At 46.9% G+C, this 21,398-nt stretch overlaps 1 protein-coding gene across 1 annotated transcript in view; it reads right to left on the reverse strand.

Moving 5' to 3' along the window:
- Window positions 1–21,398, reverse strand: part of LOC105564963 (regulating synaptic membrane exocytosis protein 2-like) — a 66,141-nt gene that overhangs the window by 42,512 nt on the left and 2,231 nt on the right. Inside the window, exons 2-5 of the mRNA XM_012017756.1 lie at window positions 13,932–14,136; window positions 2,847–3,128; window positions 2,323–2,547; window positions 1,726–1,957 (exon numbers count right to left, since the gene is read on the reverse strand). Coding sequence (XP_011873146.1) covers window positions 1,726–1,957; window positions 2,323–2,547; window positions 2,847–3,128; window positions 13,932–14,136 — 944 coding nt within the window. The remainder of the gene's footprint in view (window positions 1–1,725; window positions 1,958–2,322; window positions 2,548–2,846; window positions 3,129–13,931; window positions 14,137–21,398) is intronic.

Raw genomic sequence — 21,398 nt, forward strand, 5'->3', positions numbered from 1 at the left:
AAATTATTAAAACGCGACCGTGTTATGCGTCGCGATCCCATCCCGGCCACGATTGCCGTCCGCGAGATTCGCACGAGGGTTAACAGGGGTTGCGCGCGTCTCGGTTAAACCCGGGGATCGACCGGGGTTCTACCCCGAGAAAAATTTTACGACGCGTTTCGCGCAAGATTCGATTTAGCCATCGACCTGTGTACGTTATCGTGCTTGCACATGCGATGATCCGGGATGCTCAGACACGAATTTCGCACGAGGGGCTCTGTTGTGCGATCGACGCAGAAACTCGGCGTACCCGACCTTGATCATATGGAAAAAGTGATGCACGGCGGAGATGGGCGCAGAATACAGTTTATTTCTGTACTCTGCGAGAGAAAGAGAGAGAGAAAAAGAGAGAAAAAGAGAGAGAGGCTTCACCCTACAGGTGCGCACCTGGATGAGTCGGTTCACAGTTCGTCGATCTCGCGTTTAATCAACTGTGAATCGCATACATACATCGCACACACGGCTCCATCACCTTCCTCGACGAGTTTTAGGAACGGAACGGCCTCCACGAAAACGAACGCGGCAAAATATTATCGGGAACACGCGCGTGAAGTTTACGAGCTACTTTGACAATCAATTAAAGCACCGCTGATCTAGTCCTCCACTGTAGCGTCTGGTAAGTGCCCATCCACAATAGAGATTTAAACCCTAGACCTTAAGAAATTGACTAATCACAGTCGCGTATTCTACTCGTACTTGACCGTGACTGGTCAATTTCTTCAGACTTGCGGCTTAAATCATCTGTTGTAGACTGAGACTAATCGGAACGCGATAGAATCTTGCGCTTTCGTTATATTTTCAAGAAACGTTAAATTTATATGTAAAATTGACTGACAAAGCATATTCTCTTAATTTTTTTTATCAATAGCGTAAAACAACTTTATTACAATAATAAAGTTGAAACCAAAACTCTCGGGGCGAAGAATTACATATGTGACTGGATATTTTTTGTATTCCCGCGTCTAGATATGTAAGTATTACATTAATTCAACAGCATTAAGTCATATTTAATACAAAATGTTTCGATTGATATATTTTATGCATACGCGTGTTGTCTTTCAATCAAACACGAGCATTGGATGGATCGATTACACTTTCCATAACCGTTTTATGTACAGTATCGTGAATACGCGTGTTCTTCGTAAACCAAATATCTATTGACACGGAAAGACTAATCTTTCCTCGTGCATTGACTTTCAAGGGCAAGGGCGATTTTCCCGATCGTCTGACGTTTGCATTTTAGAATAAATCCGGCGGCGATTTGACCATTTTTTATTTTACCAATAGTATATATTTTGTAAAAAGATCACGAATGTAACATAAACTATATCGCGATAAAGTTTTACTCTTTATCATTTAATTAAAAAATTAATACAAATAGATAGGAACGAACTCGACTGCAAAAATGTGCTTGTACAAAGCGCGTACTGCTATTATATAAACCGTTTCGTATGCACCACGCAATTTGGATTAATCCAGATCATACTTTACGATACGTAAGTTAGCTTTAACTCGAGAACAGTGTACTTTAACAAGTTTTTGTCGGAAACTAAAACTCTTCCTCAAAGAACCCGGATAAAATTTGTATCGCGAGTAGTATCGGTCAAACGAAGTATCCCGTTAATTGATATCGAGCAGTGGGTTGGATAATTAGCGATAAATGTCAAGATTGGAGGTTCCGCTTACCCTTCTCCGATTCGTCCGGCTCGTCGCTGGCGCACTCCGGTGTGCTTCGCTCTTCCTCACTGCTACTGAAACTTCTTTGCTGCGGGACGCCCACTGTTGACGCGGATTGAGCGGGACGTCCGCTCTGTGTCTGGTGCAACGAGTGCTGCTGAGAGGGATGCACTGCGGTACGAACGGAGCTAGTCTCCATCGGTGTCTGACCGTACGTCATCCCGAGGTCGGTACCTGGATCCTGCGTTAAACAATCGATACGTTATTAACAACACTCGACGAATCGCCACCGTGATATCGACCTTCAAAAATTGCCGTTAGTTGAATCACTTGTTGAGATTTGTTATTCGATTAAAAATTAAGTTAAGGCTCGTAGTGGCGTTTTTGTTTGTAGAAAAATTGAAATGCTGCCACTGTTTGTTAAATAAATATACATGAAAATAAAGGCACATCGTTTTATTTATTGCACCTATCATTACTTGGTTGAAAACTGAATTGACAAGTCTCGGACGGGACGTGGGAAAACTTAACTCGTCGAATTTAATACGCGGCTCGACACTAACGAATTATCTTTCATAATAACAATTGGCGAAACTATCGGCTTACTTGATAAGATCGTTGCCTCTGATAAGTCGGCGGATGTTGTCTCATCAGACCGTCGATTTCGCCTCGGTATAAATTGGGATCGTCGTCAGGATAGGCTGCAGGATGCCTCGGAGTTTGTTGCACCGGGTAAGAACTAACCACGTGGGGCGTCGGTAAAGTTCTCGCGTGAGGCGAAACGGACATTTCCACCCCACTGTCGCTCGTGGACATCCGGCGACCCGAGATCTGCAACCACAGGAACGAAGCCACACTGAGTGCTCCGTAATGTAATACGTCGCGAGGGCCGCGGGCTGATAATCCTTCGGCCGTGACGGGAAACGCCACGGTCTCTCCTTCCGTTGGTAAATAAATAAAATCGCGGAGATATGAAACGTGCGAACGATTGCCAACTTATCGCGGTGCGACGTTACATATTTATGAGTGTAGAAGCATCCGAGCGTTTACGTGAGCAAAAGTATATCTGCCTTTGTAAATAAAAGAGCGCGCCCCGACTAAAAGTATCGGGCGAGCGAGGAGAACGTTACCTGCTCTTGCTGGGAGTACTGTCTCCTGAGAGGACAGTTTCCGCTTCTCTGTAATAACGGCAAATTCTCTTTCTCAGCCGCGCTGTGCGCCCTCTCGAGTTTCGGTCTTTTATCCCGAGTTTGGTCCGCGAGTCCCTGACGACCACCCACCTGCAAGTCCTCCTGCATTTGCCGCAGCAACGCGCTGTCCACGGCGCCGAGGCCCGTCTTCGTCGTCATCCATTGTCCAGTCTTCGAAAGAAGTTCCTGCTTCTTCCGGCAAAGTATACACACCCATATCACCTGCAACCAGAAAAGTGGCGCTCTCCCGTTGACCGCGATAAATATAGCGCGAGCGTCTCCTATTTGCAACCCGAGGTGCAAATAGAGTGCCGCGAGGGCGTAGCATTTTGGGACACGTGCTGTTAAAGGGCTCGGCACGGTGGTGGTGTTTTATTAAGGACCGCCCAGGGAACGAATGTGCCATGTGCGCGCAAAAATTTTATCTCACCAAAGCGCGAAAGTATCTTGAAACTTATCGATCCAGGTCACCGCGTGCGGCCAGTGACGAGGATATTAATAGGAAATTACCTATAGGAAGTCGGCCGGTTACCAAGCTAATTGGAATGTATAAAGCGGCGTGAGATTGATTATAAAAGCGAAAGACACACGCGGGCTCGAGTCGCCTGGACAGCGTATCTTATTTTACAGCTGTTTCCGCTCGAGCGCGTTATTTTTGCGATAAACCGTTCCGTATAAAACGGAATCTCGAAAATGCGCTTTAAACCAAACAACGGTATTTAGAACAATTGTATCCGCTCTGCTCCGCGAGGTTTGAAATCTCGCTGGTTTTACAGAGAGAAATTGTAAATTCCTCTCCAAGTTTCCGTCGTCGGGCCGGGCCATTGCCTTGGGCTGTATTCTTATGCAAATCCACGCGGATCTGAGCAATGTTAAATTAAATTGAACAGATGCGAGCGCAAAGATGAGAAGTGTAACAAAAGAAATCTGCTCGCAGAACGCATACGTAGACGATTAAAAGACAGTTACGGTTTCCCCACGACCTCTTTTCCACATTTTCATTTTGGTAAAAACTTCTTCTTTGCAAACGCTCGTCAGTTTGTCTTAAATGTTAATTCGCATTTCGCCGAAATGCGAGTGGAATAAAATTATATATAAAATAAAGGGGTAGAATTTACCCGTTTTCAAACTTACGAATTTGTTTCACGCAGATGTACGTGCATTCGTAATGTTAATACATTATAAATGCGGCATAATTTTTTCTACGATACTTCTGCACTTTTACCCTTTGTGTATCGGATATTGAATATACATGTATCTAATGTTATTTAAATAATCTCAAGTTCCTTCAAGTACGAGACGAGTTCTTAGGTAATGACGATTACGTAATGAAATCTGCATATTCCATTGTGGTATTAGTGTATTCTATTGTGAGCATAACAAAGCAAGAAACAATAGCGCGACTCAAGTCAGGGGCATATTTAATAAGATTAATCGTTTCGATGAATTATCTATAGAAAGTGTGCATTCTTATACGCAACTGTTGTGTATCGGATATAATGAGGGTTCACAATTAGCGCACTACCGCTCGAATCAAGTAGTTTGCACTGTGAATGGGAACTAGTAGAATATTTCATCAAGATAGAGGAGTGATGGATGGAGCGTTTAGTAGCAAACTACAAAACAATGCCTATGCAAACTCTCATCGATAACACTTTGCTGCCCACTCCGGCGTTACATTGAGAAAATCATGATGGGGATCAATGACGCGCCGCCAAATAATGCAGAACTTGAGATTTCGTTGTTCTCGGAGGGAACGGGAGCGCTGCACGCAAAAGGCAGGAAACTTTAATTATTCTTGCGAGAATTCAAATTTCAGACGTAAATCGACGTCAAACATGGCAAACTTTATTTTAGTTTGATGACGAATTCGTCGGGGAGCCGAAGAAAGTAAGTGCCTGTCAACCTACTTCGTCCGAACGCTGCGTGCCGAGCGAACGTGACTCAGGGTATCATGAATTCGCTGTACACACGTCAAACTCTGCCTTTAAAGGAACATGTAATTTTTGTTGCAGCGGCATGTAGATAATATTGCGCGATATACAATTCTAATAAATACAGATGACTCCCCAATTCGTTGCTGCAGTAGCGTACGATCATTTTTACATACAGTCCGCCTTTTCTTACATTTATTTAATCCTGAATGAAATAGTATCGCGAAATATACATTAGAAAATTATTTCATTGGCTACGTACAAAAGTGTGCATAACTCTCTGCAATATTCATTAATTCTCAGCACCGTTGAATAAAATGAGTCACTTAATAAAATTGTCAAATAAAATGTGTCCGTAAAATGTATACTTCGTACGAGCTAGACGATGTCTCTCCCCCTCTCTCAACTAAATGGAAATTACGTTACACATACACACGTACCCAACTGCAACCATCAAGAATTTAATCCGATACTGCTCTATAATTTTCATAGAGGAATACGAAGGCGTTTAGACACTTGGACATGTCTCTTCTGGTTCGCGCGTTTCGTTAAATGTTTCTTTAAGAATTATCGTAACACTTTCGACGCCATTTCGCAGCGCGGCTGGTAAGCTTAGCGTTCTAGAATCGGGAAGGAGAATTCCAAGAGCGAAGCCGGAAGCTATGGGAGATACGCGCGAAGAGAACGACGGAAGGAAACGAGTCGCGTATGTGCGTGCGCATTCGAGTGTGTCACCTCAAAATGATCGCGAGGCGAATTTCCAGATGAATTCGAACACAATCGCACGTGCGCACAACGATCGCGCATACTTTAAGCGAGTAAGCCCGAGCGAAATCCTCGCGACACCCGGCGATACCACGGTGCAAACTGACAAGCCCGTCCGCAAAAAAGAATCCGCGAGGAGCGAAGAAGAGAGCAGCGAAGATGCGGGGAAAGGGAGCCAGGAGCGAGGAGGAGGAGGCAGCCGCAAAGATAAATGCGGACGAACTTGAAGAGCACTTGGTTGAGTTGCCTGGACAGCAATATGTCAAGAGTTCAACCTCTTTCCGCGGCCTCCCTTCGTTCGCCGGCGTCCTTCGTCCGCCAAAAATATTTCGTACGTACGTGTGACACACGCGAATTGCCTGCCAATCTTAAAGAAACGGGGGGGAGAGGGAGGGGGGAAGAAGAAGATCCTCCCTGTCCCCCTATCTCGCTACCCGCCTGCGCAACAATTCGAGAGAGTCCGGTGCCGCGTGAGCGATCGTTAGATTCGACGGACTGGCCCGCATCGGTGATCCGCCGTTAGTTAATTAGAGACAAATTAATTCAGATTACTTTATCACGACGCCAAAGTACGCAGTCCCACCGCCAGCCGAGCCGAAATGGCAACGGCGATGACACACCGGCGTCGTCATCAACGTCCACGTTCCGATACTTGGAGCACGAGGGACGATCGATACCACACAAGCTCGTACGAGTCAATCCGATAAGTCACTACGACGTCAACGTTATACGGCACGTAATATTCGCGAGAGAATCAACGCGATTCCGTCTTGACTTGGGAAAACGTGTGATCGATGCCAGCTTTGAATATATAAACCCTGTCGCGTATGCCAAATTATCTCCTACCGATAACATTGGCCGAAGAAGAGAGGAAAAGAGAATATTTCCCAAATTCCAATAACTGGACATCGCGAGTCCCATTTAATTTATGCATATTGACTTTACATATATGTCCGAAAAAAGAGAAAGAAACATTTTTTTCATAATGAAAATGAACGTATATATTATATTGTTGCAATGCGATTTAAGATAAGACAGCGTACGCTCGCAATATCGCAACGCTGTTCTTTCAGACCTTTCCCTTTGATCACTCGGAATGAAGCCGAAACTAAATCAACTGAATCCCCGCAGTCTTGTCTGAAGGAGTTTCCGCTTTCTTGAATAAAGCGTTGTTTTTCAAAGAAAATAGTTCCGCGAGACCGTCGCGGAACAAAAGAGCCGACTTCTTTATTGTCAGCAACCACCTGATGGATGAGAGAAACGTAGGGAATGATAAGCGAAAGGTACATTGCGATGCCAAGGGGTTTCGGCCGCGCAACGATCCGTCTACGTGTAGAACAACATCCGCAACTCAGATCGCCCTTCAGATCCGTAGTAGAGCTCCGCTCCAGCGAGGCATCGTATCGGGAGGGCACTTCGGAAGACCAACCCGGAATCATGCTCGAGCATATAATACAGACCAAGTACGTGGGGAACGTGCACAAGTCCGGCTTTCGTAAACGACGGCCAAGCCTTTGAGGCAGGCTGACGCAATTACGAAGTGCTCTCGTTTTAGGAATCAGTTTGCACACACGAGTTCGGCGGAGTTTCAAATGACACTACCACCGCGCGGCCCCGGCGGATTATTGTGTACGCGCGCCGCCATCAATCGTCAGTGAATCGTAACGGCATAATTGATATAATGCAAAATTAACAACGGACTGAATAAACAGCGCCGATAAATATACGCTGGCTGTTTTCACGACGTTTTTCCGCGCGCATGAAACGGCGGCCGGATGCAAAAACGTTTAACGAGCGGCAAGATTTGTCTCGGCGAGGAATTCGCAGCGCAGCCCCCCCCCGTTCACGGAACTCGCAGAATTCTTCGCGGAGTCCGTCGCGCCACGGAGGATCGCGAGGGGATTTCGCAAGTTTACAAAGCGCAATTTTATCTACTCGCTCCCTTTTAATGACTTTGACCTTTGCACTTTTGCATCTTTCTGATAAGGAGCATAGATCCATATTAGCGTCAAGGGCTTATACTTTGTCCGGCCAACTTTTCAGGTGTCCTACATATAGAATGAGCGGACGAGGGCGAGTCGTATTCCCAAGTCGCTGCTCCACGGAGGGCGTCAGTTGAGAAACGACAGATGCTGCCCGTAAGTCAAAGTACCGGGTTCTTAGCGAACTTTCGATCGTTAATACCCCATTGGGAATGTGGCTACGTGTGCGGGTGTACGTTGAGTCGCCACGAAAGTCGCATACGTTTATGATCGCCTCATACACAGACACACATACACACAACTCCTGTAATTCGTTTATGATTGCCGACGTGCGAGATGCGAGGAGGAGCAGCCGCTCCGAATTGCTACAGCGACGAGAAATATGCCGGTAAAGAGGCACCCGTTGTACCGTACGTAAACTTTTGCAGATTAACGCTCGTTGTTAATGTTAAAGTATAGTTTGTAATCATTATTTTAAAATTTATCACAGAGTTCGGGGGCTCCAAGCACTCTCTGGGAAATATTTCGTCGATGCGCCAGGTTTCTTTGTAAAAGAGAGAAAGAAAGAAAGGAAAAGAAGCAAATTGGTAGAGACAGAGAGACTATAAAAATAAACGAAAAACAAAGCATTTATTTATCGTTGCAATATATATCACGACCTGTCCCAATCCCTTCGAGCGAAAGAAAGTCGCTACTGCAGAGAACCGTCAACGATATCGCGTCGAAACTGTAGAACGGTATACGAGGTAACTTTTAACATCGGCGCTTTTAAATAACGTAGCGAAATTTGCCGAAAGCGCAAGTGCCGACAATATCTCGAAATGATATTAAAGTTTATATAAATGTTTGCTTCAACGCTCCTCTTTCAGCGCAATAATTCCGTAAAGCACTACCGATTGTTTAAAAGTTAGCATCCGCGATGGACATTGATCGTTTACTATTGTAACTGCATTTTTGTACATAAAGATTATACATTTTGAAAGTACCACCAAGCATCTCGGTCATTGGTTTCCCTGTCTCTACCTTGATACGGTCTTAAAATAAGGAAGTACATAGTCACATCTAATCAAGAAAGAGGAGCAATTTGCCAAGTGACGTTATCAATGTCGACGCGGCGACAGAGGCGCGGGGGAGAAAAGGGACCGCGCGAGAGCGCACACGATTCTGCGATATGAAAAATAGAGACGATCGGAATTAAAATGGCCCGCGATCGATGGTACAGATTATGGAAAACGACGAAATGGAGAGAAGTCGACAAGTATTTTAACGTTACACACGTTGCAGCGTTCTCGTATATCTTGCAAACTACCTCGAGAGTCTCTCCCTCCCCCCTCTCTCTCTCTCTCTTTCTCTCTCTCTTCCCCCTGTCTCTTCCTGCCTCTCTCTGACTCTCCCTGTCTCTCCCTGTCTCTCCCTCCTTCCCTCTCTCTTTCTCGCTTTCTTATAACGCAAAATCTCTCGGGGGATGATATCCCGCTACGTTACTGTCTGTGCTCGCGATAATGAAGTATTCGATAGAACTGATTTCGCGACGCGAGCTTGTGCAAGTTTCAATCGCGGGGTATATCATCGGACGTATAGTCGATTTCCAGCGGAGTAGCTGCAACCCGAGGCGTAGATAAACAAAATGGTCGCGGAATGGGTCGTAAACGTCGCGTATTCTAGCCATCGACATTTTTATTATGACATCCGCATATACCAGTCGCCATTTAGGTATTGTTGCAAATCACTGGCTTCATTCAGGAACGCTTTTACCCTCTACGCGTTCGCGAGACGCTTATTCAGAGATCTTCCTGACCCACGAGAGTTTAACGTTCGCGGAAAAGTACAATTAGACGTCTTCAAAGAAATTAATTCAATTGCGAAAGCGAGGCAAACAGATAAAAAGATGATAAAAATAGACGTATAACACGTTAGGTGTATTTGCGGTGCATAGTTACGACCTATCCGTGTTGCATATAACAGCGCGTTTCACGAATAAGATCTAATACTCCATAAATAAAACCCGCGAGCAATAACAAGGCTTCTCGGCTCCGTTTCGAGGAATTTATTTCGAAGAGTAATCCAGCGCTCGACACGTCTCTCCGAGAGACATTGCTACCGTCTAGCAATTCGATGCCAATCTTCGAGCCGCGATTGCCATTGTAGATCGCGCAACGTTTGTTCACAGTGTCCCAGATCTTGTTATTCCGCCGTCCCACTCGGTTCTCCTTCCCCATTCTTCTCGGCTCTCTTCGCAACTATTATCCCCGACGTAGCCGCGGCATCGAACGGCAAGAGCCAACTTATCTGCCCGCCGCCTCCCGGTGCCGGGGCTCGTAACTCGAGGGTACAACATAACAATCCGCGAGTAAAACTGCGTGCATCGAGAAATCCCAGAAGAGCGTAGATTTGACGGATAGCGTATATTTTATTCCGCCCTTCCTTCCACTCCCCTTATAGACCACCCTCCTCCTCCTGCTCCTCCGTGCTTCTCTACCACGCACCCTCCCTACCAAACTTAGATCAATATGTTGCGTCATGTACCCTCCCGTCCCTCCCTACCTCGCGTACCGCCCAACGTCTCACCGTCCACCCGGCCACCCACTCCTCCGACGTCCCTCGCGCTCCAACCCCCCCCCCCCGCCCACTCTGGCACCCACTCCCTCCAATGTGAACCAGCGCGACGAGTGACGTCACGCAGGGACGCGCCCCATTCATAGGCTCCCACGCAGCGTCCAGGCCGCGGAGAACGGAAAAAAGAACGGAACCCCAGGGGGAGAAGGAAAGAAAGAAACTGTCGAGACGACGGCGATGACGACGACGGCACGGACGTGGCTGGACGCGCGATCGCGACGGGTTGCGTCTAAATGAGCGGTCGGTCGTATCGATTCTCCTCGAGCGAGACATTTAGATAGCTCTGTAATTTCGTTGTTTTCGCAACGGGGCGCAATTAAACGGTCGACCGCGACCATGCGACGCGACGCGACGAGACGCGGCGAGACGAGACGAAACGCGACGCGACGCGACGCGACGCAACGCGGGGGAGGAGAGTTCCCGCTCGTTTGGAACGAAGAAAGAACCCTCTTTTCAACCCCCGCCGTGCCCGCCCGTCCCCGCCCGCCGCCCCCGTCGTTCCGCGGGCGCGGATCGATGATGTAACGACGCTCGCTCACGATGACGTTTGTCATTGTACTTGCGTGCGGCCATGACGGAGGCGTGCGTGCGTAGCGTGCGCGCACGTGTGCAACCCGCGGCGGGGGAGGCGCGACGGGGTTTACTACAAAACACCCCACCTACCCCCGTGTCCGCCTACGTTTATGCGCGTCCGACATTTCCGTGCCCGAGCGCCGTTAAATTTTACGCGGCCGCGCTCGTGAGCGTCATTGATCAGAGAGAGCGCCCCGGATTACTTTTAATAATCCGGAAAATGGAGCTCTCTGTCTCCGCGCGCTGAAAGAGATGAAAGATGCAGCGGCGCTCGCGAAAGATAAAAGCTATTACGTGTCCGCGGGTAAAGAGGTGTCCTGCGCGAAATATCGCACACGGGTACGTGCGATCCGCGCGCGCGGAAAATATTCTCCAGGTTTCCTTTCGGTAATTATTTCGGTATTAAATCCGCAATTTATCTGTCGCGAAACTGGGTCATTAAATAAAGCCCGAAAAGGCACGGGGTGATCGATAAAATCGGTGTTCCGAGCTAAAAATAATAGGCAAGAGATCTAATATTATATTTCGATTTATTTAAATCTTCTATATTTACGTTCGTGCACGCGCGTGACACGCACGTACGTCGCCGGCTGTCTCTCGCGTCTGTAAGTTGCAATTTCCAGCGGCACGTTTAAATGTCCACGTATCGCACGTTCCTCGCGCCGCGATAATAAATAGTGTATACGGTTACACCGTACGTGAGAACCAATAAAATCTTTCTCCCGTATGCTTCTATATATTATTAGCACGAGGATTACGCCGGAAAGGCCACGATTTGAATACGGCAAATCGATATTGTGATAGCGCGCGGGGACGGAGCGAGTAACCGGCCCGATGCGGGGATAAGAATAATATTTGCGCAAGTAGATAATCGCGTTAGTAGAACAAGGTACACGGTGCAAATTCGACGGGCGTTAGTTTCTGTTTGCGAAAATCCGCGAGCGCGACGGCGCGGATAACAGCCGGCTTTTGAAAGCGCATCCGCGCCGACGTTTCGCCGCGCGCGCGCGCGCGCGCAGCCTAGGCTGCGATCAAGCTGTCGCTACAAATACTTCCAAGTATTCCGCCTTATCTCAATAAAGATAGAAAGAGAAGGGAAACGCTCCGAAGCGTTTGTAGCGGCAGCTTGACCGCAGCTCTGCACTGGAGAAAAAAAAATTTCGCTACCGTAGCTAATCACGGTTTGCTAGAAATATTTTTCTGCCATAACTAAATTTCTAAACCACACGGTTCGCCGTCGCACCTGACACAATAGACGCAGCAGCAAAATATTTAGCCAGCACCACTGAATATTAGCTGTCCATATTTTACAACTGAAATTTAGTTGCCACGTGCAGTTTTTAGGCTACGGCAGCTACACTTTTCTTCCCGTGCGCAGTCCCTACAATCGCAGTCTGGCCAACGCGTCAGTTCCGGCAAGACTCTGCGAGCAGGAAGAAGCCACTTGTTATTTCTATCTCTTTGTCTGGTTTGCCGTCGCACCTGACACAATAGACACAGCAGCAAAATATTTAGCCAGCACCATTGAATATTAGCTGTCCATATTTTACAACTGAAATTTAGTTGCCACGTGCAGTTTTTAGGCAGCTACACTTTTCTTCCCGTGCGCAGTCCCTACAATCGGAGTCTGGCCAACGAGTCAGTTCTGGCAAGACTCTCCGAGAAAGAAGGAGACACTTGTTATTTCTATCTCTTTCTCTCTCGTTCCCTCCCTTTCCGTTTCCTCGTCGCGTTCTCTCTTTCGCGAGTTGCCGAAAATAGAAAGGACCAATCAAAAGTCGCCGTCCGTTGGCCAGATTGGAGGGAGTCCAGCTCTCGCGCTCGCCGGGCGCGCGTTTAATCTCTCATCTCCGCGGACGAGAGTCCGGGGAATCGAAATGGCGCGGGCAGGAGCGAGCGGAAAACGGCGTAAACGGCGGGACCGAGTGGCCGCGTGGCGGCTATTTAACGGCGGTATTACGCCCACGGATACCGTATTCACTCGCGATAAAGGGTTAATTGATTTACCCGGCGCGAGGGGGGATGATGGCGCGCCGCTGTAAGGTCAATTGTTCTAACGCGTTTTACAGCGAGCGCGTCTCCCCGGACGCGGTGCGCACGCCGATTATTATCTCTTACAATGCGACTGCTCTTAATTGTTTCCAGAATGCCGACTCCCGTATCACTGTCCGCTTCCACGTTTCGTCTCCCTCGCGTTTCTCACCGCGATTCGATAACGCCGTCCGAGCTCAATTTCTCCTCCCCCTTTCCCTCCCTCCCTCCCTCCCCCCCCCCGTCAAATCGCGCGTTATCACCCTACGTTATCTCCGCCATCGCGAAATACGCGCGCGTAATGATGCAATTGCGAGATTACGGGCGAGAGATTCCGCGAAAAACGTTTCCGACGAGGCTAATCTGCGAGACAGAACGATACGCTGCGTGCGTCAAATCTTTTTGGACGCAGAGGGCAAATATTACTCCAATCCATCGCGTTTAATCGAGACGATCTTGAGTGGTGTCTTCGTCACCGATCGCTAACAATTTAGTATTACGAGACCTATACAAACTCGATAATCTCGTTGATTTATTCACCCACTCACTTGCCAAGGAAGAAAAAAACAAACAAAAAGTACCGCGCCAAAGTTCGAGATAAAATCAAGACAATACCTTTTTTTTTTTGTCTCTACGTTTGTACATTCGTGAAAAATTCGCTCTAAGAACAGTGCGGGCCTAATGAGTTTCTTTTCCACACTTCAGATGTTGCCTCTCGGACAACACTCGTTCGCATCGTAAAGCAGCACTTCGAGATCTACGTGTCTTTTTCTCCACCCCCTCCCCCTCGAGTTATTTTGTTAAAATAATGTAGCTCGAGAAGTATCGCTTCACGAGGGTAACATTATTTACATCAGACGCGTTAATATCAACCCGATCGCCGGGCGTATTACACGCCGATGGGTGTCCGTCTATTTTTATTTCCCGTGTGATCTTTTTACGCCGAGGCCTTCGAAAGGTTTCTCCGCGGTGTGCCGTGTGCGGCGGATGTAACACGCGGAAAGAAAAGTGGCACGTCAGGACAGACGCTGGCGGCAACTCGATCAATCTGGCCCCGCGATTCTTCCGGCCGTTTATTCGCGCGCGCGCCCCCTCCGCCCCTTCCTCTCCCCGTGCCCTCTTACCTTGCTTGACCGTAAAGTAACCTTTCCGCCGCAGCGTGCGCAGCATCGGATGTCGCAGTAGTTGCAGATGTGCCCGACGCCGTCGGCGAACTTGGTTTTCAGGCATATGTGACACGTGGCGTTCAGCTCGACCCCGGCCTTTTTGTGTTTCTCCGAACGCATCCGTATCGTTTCCTCGAGGACCTGCACCTCATCCTGCTTTCGTCTGCAAATCAATAATCAACTGTATTAAAAAAAAAGAAGAAGAAACTAGTGAGAAATTTCAAATTGGCAAGAAGCTCACTGTCTTGAGTTTTTAATTTCGCCGGTAGATAATTAATAAGCGGACCATTTTCGAGCCAACTGGGGTGAATTTATTATTAGAAATTGCAACTCGCTACGTTTCGACCGTACCGGGTTGTGGTCCTTTTCAAGCGACAATGTGTAAAATTGCGCATCGCGTGAATACCAATAAAACTGCGGAGTCTATCATTGGGGTCCTATGACTACAGCACATGTTGCAGAGCACATCTGCAAACGCAGGAGGTAACAATAAGACAAAAAAGAAAAAAAAAGCTGCGAAGAGTCGAATGGTATCGTCTACAATCTATTGCGTCTCGTTTGCGCGTTCCAGTTTCGATTTTTTTTTCCAGGCTTGAACGAGCGAGTTGTCGAGAATTTGAAACCGATAATCTTTATGACACCGTGATTAAGTACGGAGGGGCAAAAAGATGCTAAATAAAAAGACGTATCCTATTTCCGTCACTTCTGTAATAAGTTTTTAAACAGATTCAACGTTTAATTAACAGCCTGACAGTCCAGCAGTCCAAGGCTCACGATTTCTCAGTTCCCGTGTAGAATTACCTCTGACGATCTCGTATAGGAAGAATGATGATTACAATCAGTGTCTACGGGATAAACGATGGAAAATTAACAATACCTATACCACCGTCGTATTCGGCGCCCGACCGAACTTCGTATCGGTGGAGCTGAGAAAATCACCGGCTATTTCTGATATGGTAGCCCAGCATTCCGCGAGGACGGCAGCCGAATTTGTCAATCCTAATTCTACCATTTGCGGACTCCCGACGTTCTACCAAACCTCAAGATAACGGATCGCCCCTAGATTTATTTCCGCTCGGTAAATCGCGCGAACCTTGGGAAGCGTCGCAATCTCACCCCTGAAAATGCGACGTGGCGATGCCGACGTCACCGCCTGTCCCCCTCGTCACCTCGTTGCCGCGACTCTATTCCCGTTTCTTACTCGCGTCCATTAAGCAAATTTAGGGCCCCGTCCCGCACGCTCGAGGGTAAACCGGCGGCTCGATGCCAACGATATCGGTATTGTTTACAGAGATTTAGATTATCGTATCAACGTTATCGATTTTGATTAAACAAATTATTTATTGCGCAGAATTAATCAGGAGAGGGAGCTACTAGACTAAACGGGGGGGGGGGGAGTGAACAGATTTGGGGCATTACTGGGCATTACTAGACATTTTTGGGGCACTAGGCCCACTTAAGATAGATAAGATATTTGACAGCCACTGACCGCGACATTTAATTGAATTAAGAAATATTTTGCAATTCGATCCTTTTCTTTCTCGAAAACCAATTTTTCTTTCTCAAAACCAATTACTGAATTACACTCGTCAAATTCAGACTGCTTAAAAGCGATTATCGGCTTTCAATCGCATAAACTTTATACGTAATCGCGATACGAGCATTTATTTATCAACTTTCCGTTCGAATGGGACGAGCGTCACGTTGTCGGAGGGGAGGGAGGGAAGACGAAAATAAGCCTCGTTGACAGTTATTGCGGCGCAATCGTCCGTTTGAAAAACACGAAGCTACATTTAAGGTCACATTTATTTCATACCTGTCCGACCGTAATCGCATCTTTTGTTCTTTATGTACCCTCCCGTCGACTAATTACGCGAAGAGCTCTCGCCAAACGCAAGTGAAATTAATGGACCCTGAAGAGATGAAATAAACATCGCCCGTACAATGGACGCGACATCAGTATATTTTAAATATATCGCGAACCGCAGTCGAATAAACAGGACCGTGCTCTATTCATTAGAGAATCAGTCCGATCTTTTTCCCCCGTTTGCGCATTCATTCCGCTTTCAGGTAGAAAGGCAGAGAGAGAGAGAGGGAGCTTCTCTAATTATCGACTTTCGTTTGTGCCATAAAATAGGATCATTAAAATTATCATATATTTATTCACGTGATGCTTGACAATCTAATTCGCACGAGTATACGTGTGCAAAATGGAGCCGTGTACTTTCCCGTTGGACATTCGCGGATGAAAGACAGAAATTAGTTTCAAAGAAAATCCTGCGCGTCGATCGAGAGTGCATGAAATTAGCCCCCTACTTTTTAAATATTATGACCTTTTTAAGTTGTTCCAGGTTGTTCTAACTTTGTACCACATTGTTCCGAAGCGACGTTACTTTATTCAAATCGATTTGCTCATAAAATAAAAAAGAAATATTTTTTAGCCGTCACCCCCTTTCTCGTAGATCGACGAAATCAGACGAAACTGGTCGCCAGCAAGTCCTCAAACGTACCGGTTAAATACGATTTATGTGGAAGATCCGTGTGAGAGACGCGCGTCCGGCAAACAAGTCAGTCACTGCGAGTAGGAATACAGTCAACGGCACACGATACTATTTTTCCTACTGGATTGCTTACCAGAACCGATAAGGATGCAGAATTTTAGGTGACTTAGGGCTAAATTCTGATTGGCTCTCATAAGCGATCCAGCAAGAAAAATAGTATCGTTTGCCGTTGGCTTAAGCGAGCACGTTGCCAGTAATTTTTAGGATTTGTATCTTGGATCACGTACGCGACGGCGAATCGGACCGCCGAGCTTCGACCCGGGGGTTGTTGGCACCAATGCCCGGCTCCACCCCGAAAACGTAACAGAAACCGCGGACGCGCAAAAAATTCACCGAACGCCGCGCGGGAACAGGATTATCGGACGCGGCGAGCGTGGGTCCTGCGGTCAGGAAGACGTGTAGACCGGATCTCCTTACCCTTGACCGATTGTCAAATAAGGGAGACAGCCGCGTCAACGCATCTTGACACCGTAACCCAAATCCCGAGTTTGTCGACGGAACAAAGGCCGGCGCGTTTGTGTTACAACGAGGGGTAAGAGGGAGGGGAGGGTTGTAGTTGCACCGCGTCTATATACCTATATTTCTCTAATTACTTTACCGATAATCGAGTGACTCGCGCACGCAACGGTGATCACACTCGACAAAGAGTCGCACAAGACTTTCCCACTTCTGCGTTACGAGCGATCGTGGAAAGGTCGCGACACGCAAGAAACTGCTCTCCCGTCGACATGAAAGGACTGGAAAGAAGCCCACACAGACGAAGCGTCGCAGACATATCCCCCGTAGTTTTGTATAATTCTCCCGCGCTCGTGGCGTGTCGCCCGAAATTGGGTTTTCAGCCCAGGTTGCTGCCTGGGTAGGTTCCAAGTATCGACGTCGATAACACGAAAAATATATGTAAAATAATAATAGTGCGTTTATTAAATTTTTCTTGGGCTGCGAAAGATTAAACTTTCTTATCAATGTAATTTCCGAGCACACAAAGGGAGACTTTTAAAGATAAAATTGCCAAAAGGGACGATTGTTAAAGTGTGATACATTTTTCGCCACTTTAGATGCTCATGTATGTCAAATCTGTACACTACAATGCCCTCAACGATTTCAGTGTTTTCTTGACCATAACTGGCATTTTGAATAATACAGAAAATTCACTGCGAACAATATTACCTCAGCCAGGATTTGAACCTGGACTTCCCTACACTCTAGGCGGGCGTTTCACCAATCCGACCACCGAGGCATCCGCAACGATGTTGCATTCTAATTTAATCTACGAAACGATCTACGGAAGCATTCGATGCAAAAGAAAACCGTGTCTCCGGGCTGCATGCCGCGAGGATTTAAAAATAAAATAAAGACCAACGAAACGCGCCGCGATAACGCGGTGATAACCGAAAGGGGCAACTTCCGATTATTTTTCACGAAGACCACGCATCTCCGGGGCTAATTTGTCTTCCCCCGTCGGAAAAAGTTTTATTTACACGCACCTCCTGCGAGATCGGAGACGCCGGCGAAGTCGACGCAACGACATAATTGCCAGCTTAACGTTCTCGCGTCTCGAGCCTCGACAGTCTCGTTATACTCAACGGTATTTGCACTCCCTCTCTCCCCCCCCCCTTCTCCACCTACCCTTGCACCGCCGACAGATACGTGTGCTACCTATCTGTAGGACGCGTATATATTTCACCCTCCAAGAATTTACCGTGCCAATCCAGGCGCTTTCACACCCCGTTCCATGGTCGCGTACACCTATGCATATACCCCGTGCAGCTGCAGCTGCAGCAGCAGCAGCAGCTCGTTACTACGCCACGTCAAGGCTCGTCGCCTTGCATTTTACATGCGTCCCTACACGTACTTGTCGTCTACATTACATGATCTCGCGCGCATCGGTATGGCACAGCACGCTTTCCTCATTACTCTTTCCCTTCGTTCTCACGTTCCCGTTTTTCGCTCGGTCGCGACGACCTATCAATAAAACCTGTTCACTGCGCAACGCCCGGTTTGCCCCCTCCCTCTCTCTTCCACTCCTCCTCTCTCCTCCTCCTCCTCCTCCTCCTTCTCCTCCTCCTCCTCCTCGTTCACAGTTATTGTTAGCCACCACAGGTAGAACGCCGATCTCCGTTGGCGCAATTACGCACGCCGGTCCTGTCGCGATAAGCGAATTGGCCGCACTTTTTTTTTATCGCCGACCACGGCGAGGGCCGATCGCGATCAATCGGAAACGTGCCGAGACGCGGCCCTAGTCGGGGCGCATCCCCGAGGGCGCGAAACCTCGCGCCGCGAGGGTGGCGCAAGGGCGGCGAGGAATATTTGCGGACGTCGAAGACGCAATTATAAGCGAATTTTATTTCTGACCGCCTGATACAAAAGAGATGAGAGAGCCGACGCGGTAATCGGGAGCATGTGCGGGGCCGTGGATACATAAATGGAAGATGTAGGTGTAAAGCGGTCAAGGACTAATGAGCAGGTGAGCCGGGAAAATAGGTGAAACGAGCCGGAGCGGACCCGCCGCCGCTGGTCAAGAAATACCTTTGTCCGATCGATCGGTTGTCGTTTCGTTCTGCCAATCGCGGCGAAAAACTGCCAACCGAACGACATCTCGCTATCCACGCTGACCTTTGCCGCCCGCCGGCCGCCCTGATCATTAATACCTCTTTTATCCCTAATTCCGATAACTCTCCAACTTAGCCAAGACGTGACCTTGACGGTTATCATTGAGCCGGTGGCGTTAAAATAGACGCAGTTGTCGCAATCCGAGTTAAGCTACTACCCTCCTTATTAACGCATAACCTTTGAATACATTTGAATAAATTACCGAATGTTGATAGCCTGACGAAGATACCTTTCGAATGTTTTACCATCCAATTATCCAGGTCCGCGTTGAAGTCTCGCATATAATCCGGAAATTGCAAAGATAGGCTGGTATTACATTTGTCGCACGGCACATTTTTTAACGAACGTTGCTGCAGGATAGAAAATTTCTAGATACGCGAGAACTTTACTATCCTGGAACCAATCAACGTGCTTGAAACATTTGTCGCACGACAAATGTAATACCAGCCATGCTCGCGTACATCTGCCTAAGGGCCTGAGCAGAATGGACGTGCGTTTAAGACAAAGACTTAAAACATAAAACATTGTCTTGAGAGCACAAGGCAGCCATTCTGCTCAGGCCCTAAGGCCCGGTTTTTCATTTCCTGGTTTATTGTTAACCAGAGGTTAGTCGATTCTCTGTCTCTTCTAAAATCATAACATCCCTAGTGGCACAATATATTGGCGCAATATTGGGAAACAATGTAAATCTAATATTCCCAATATTGTAAGACGTACGCCTTCTCTTATGTAGCAAATATATCTATTTAGCAATACTGGTTTAATATTGTATCAATATCAGACCAATACTCTTATTACATTGTTAAATATTGGCCAATGCACTTCCAATATAAATCTAATATTACATAATTATTATCGTGCAATATTTACATTTATTCCACGGCCAATATTGGCCGAGGGGGGAACCGCTGACCAAAATCTTGTACACCAATGCCCACTAATGCCCAGTGGGCATTACGTTATCTTATTATCTTATTTTATCTTTATAATGCCCCAGCAAGGCCTAATGTCCAAACTAGTGCCCAAAAAATGCCTAGTAATGCCCAGTAATGCTGCAAATCTGTACACCACAATGCCCTCAGCGGTTTTCCCCTCGATATTGACTTTACGTTGGACAATATCAGCCAATTTCTAATATGATCAACATTGGACGAATGTTTAGCCAATGCACTGTGCTACTAGGAATAGAAAAAGATGTAGAGTCGACTAACTTCTGGTTAACAAGATGAAAAACCGGGGCGTTAAAGCGTCGAGCGAAACACCCTCGACAATTTTCGCCCGACGATGTCGCAGCTTCACGGTTTCGTTTGCGGCCATCGGAATAAAAATGGTCACAATTACCGAAAGCGCGATGGACAATAGCGCGCCGCACGTGAACGTTATTACAGGCATTCGACCAGCCTGGGCAATATCCGGTGCAACGGAGAGGGTCCTAAATACCCGTGTGAAAGCTCGCGCGTCCCGCTTGCGAAACAATGCTTCATCGATAGTTTCGGTCCATCGCGCGAGCCGCGCTTACGCGACGACGATAGAAAAATCCCCAGCGTGCTTTAAGACTCGACGTTAAACGCGGCCGTCATTGGCGCGAACGGAAGAGTTTTTAGTACCGTTCATTCTCGAGTTCGTTATTTTAACGCTTTGCTAAATGGCACGAGTGGGGAAAAGCGATGTTAATTACTGTTACCTCGCCATTCACGTACACTGTTAAATTCGTAGCGACTCGATGAGTCAAGTTCGTCGTTATTTTTAACTATCCTGCGTGGTAAAATTTATCAATCGAGCACAAATTCCAGTTAAAAAAACAAATTGCATCTTTTACTGCATCTATTTTATGCTTTCGTTTAACTCCATTGTTTAATCAAATTAATGGCATACTGAGTAGAAGCAGTGAAGACTCTCTCTATTCATCGAGTTAAATTGTTTGGATTGTATTTTTATTGAATAAGTATTAAAATTTTGTCTCATTAATATTATTATCTCCTTTATTTCTTTCGGTAAAATTTTCGGCTCGATTGTTGGGATATAACATTTTAATATCAAAAATAATTAAGTGTCTAGTTTGTATAAATATCCATTTTAGTTGGCGCCATTTAATGATATCATTACTTTTGTAGAGGAGACAAAACTGTTTTTTTTTCTAACAAATTAAATTTGACACTACAAATTTAACAGCGTAGATATTTAGATAAATAATACAACAAGGGGGAAACCGCTGAGGGTATTGTGGTGTACAGATTTGCGACATTACTAGGCA

The sequence above is a fragment of the Vollenhovia emeryi genome, unplaced genomic scaffold, assembly GCF_000949405.1.
Source record: "Vollenhovia emeryi isolate VEMERY1.0 unplaced genomic scaffold, V.emery_V1.0 DF939157.1, whole genome shotgun sequence".
NCBI classification, from domain to species: domain Eukaryota; kingdom Metazoa; phylum Arthropoda; class Insecta; order Hymenoptera; family Formicidae; genus Vollenhovia; species Vollenhovia emeryi.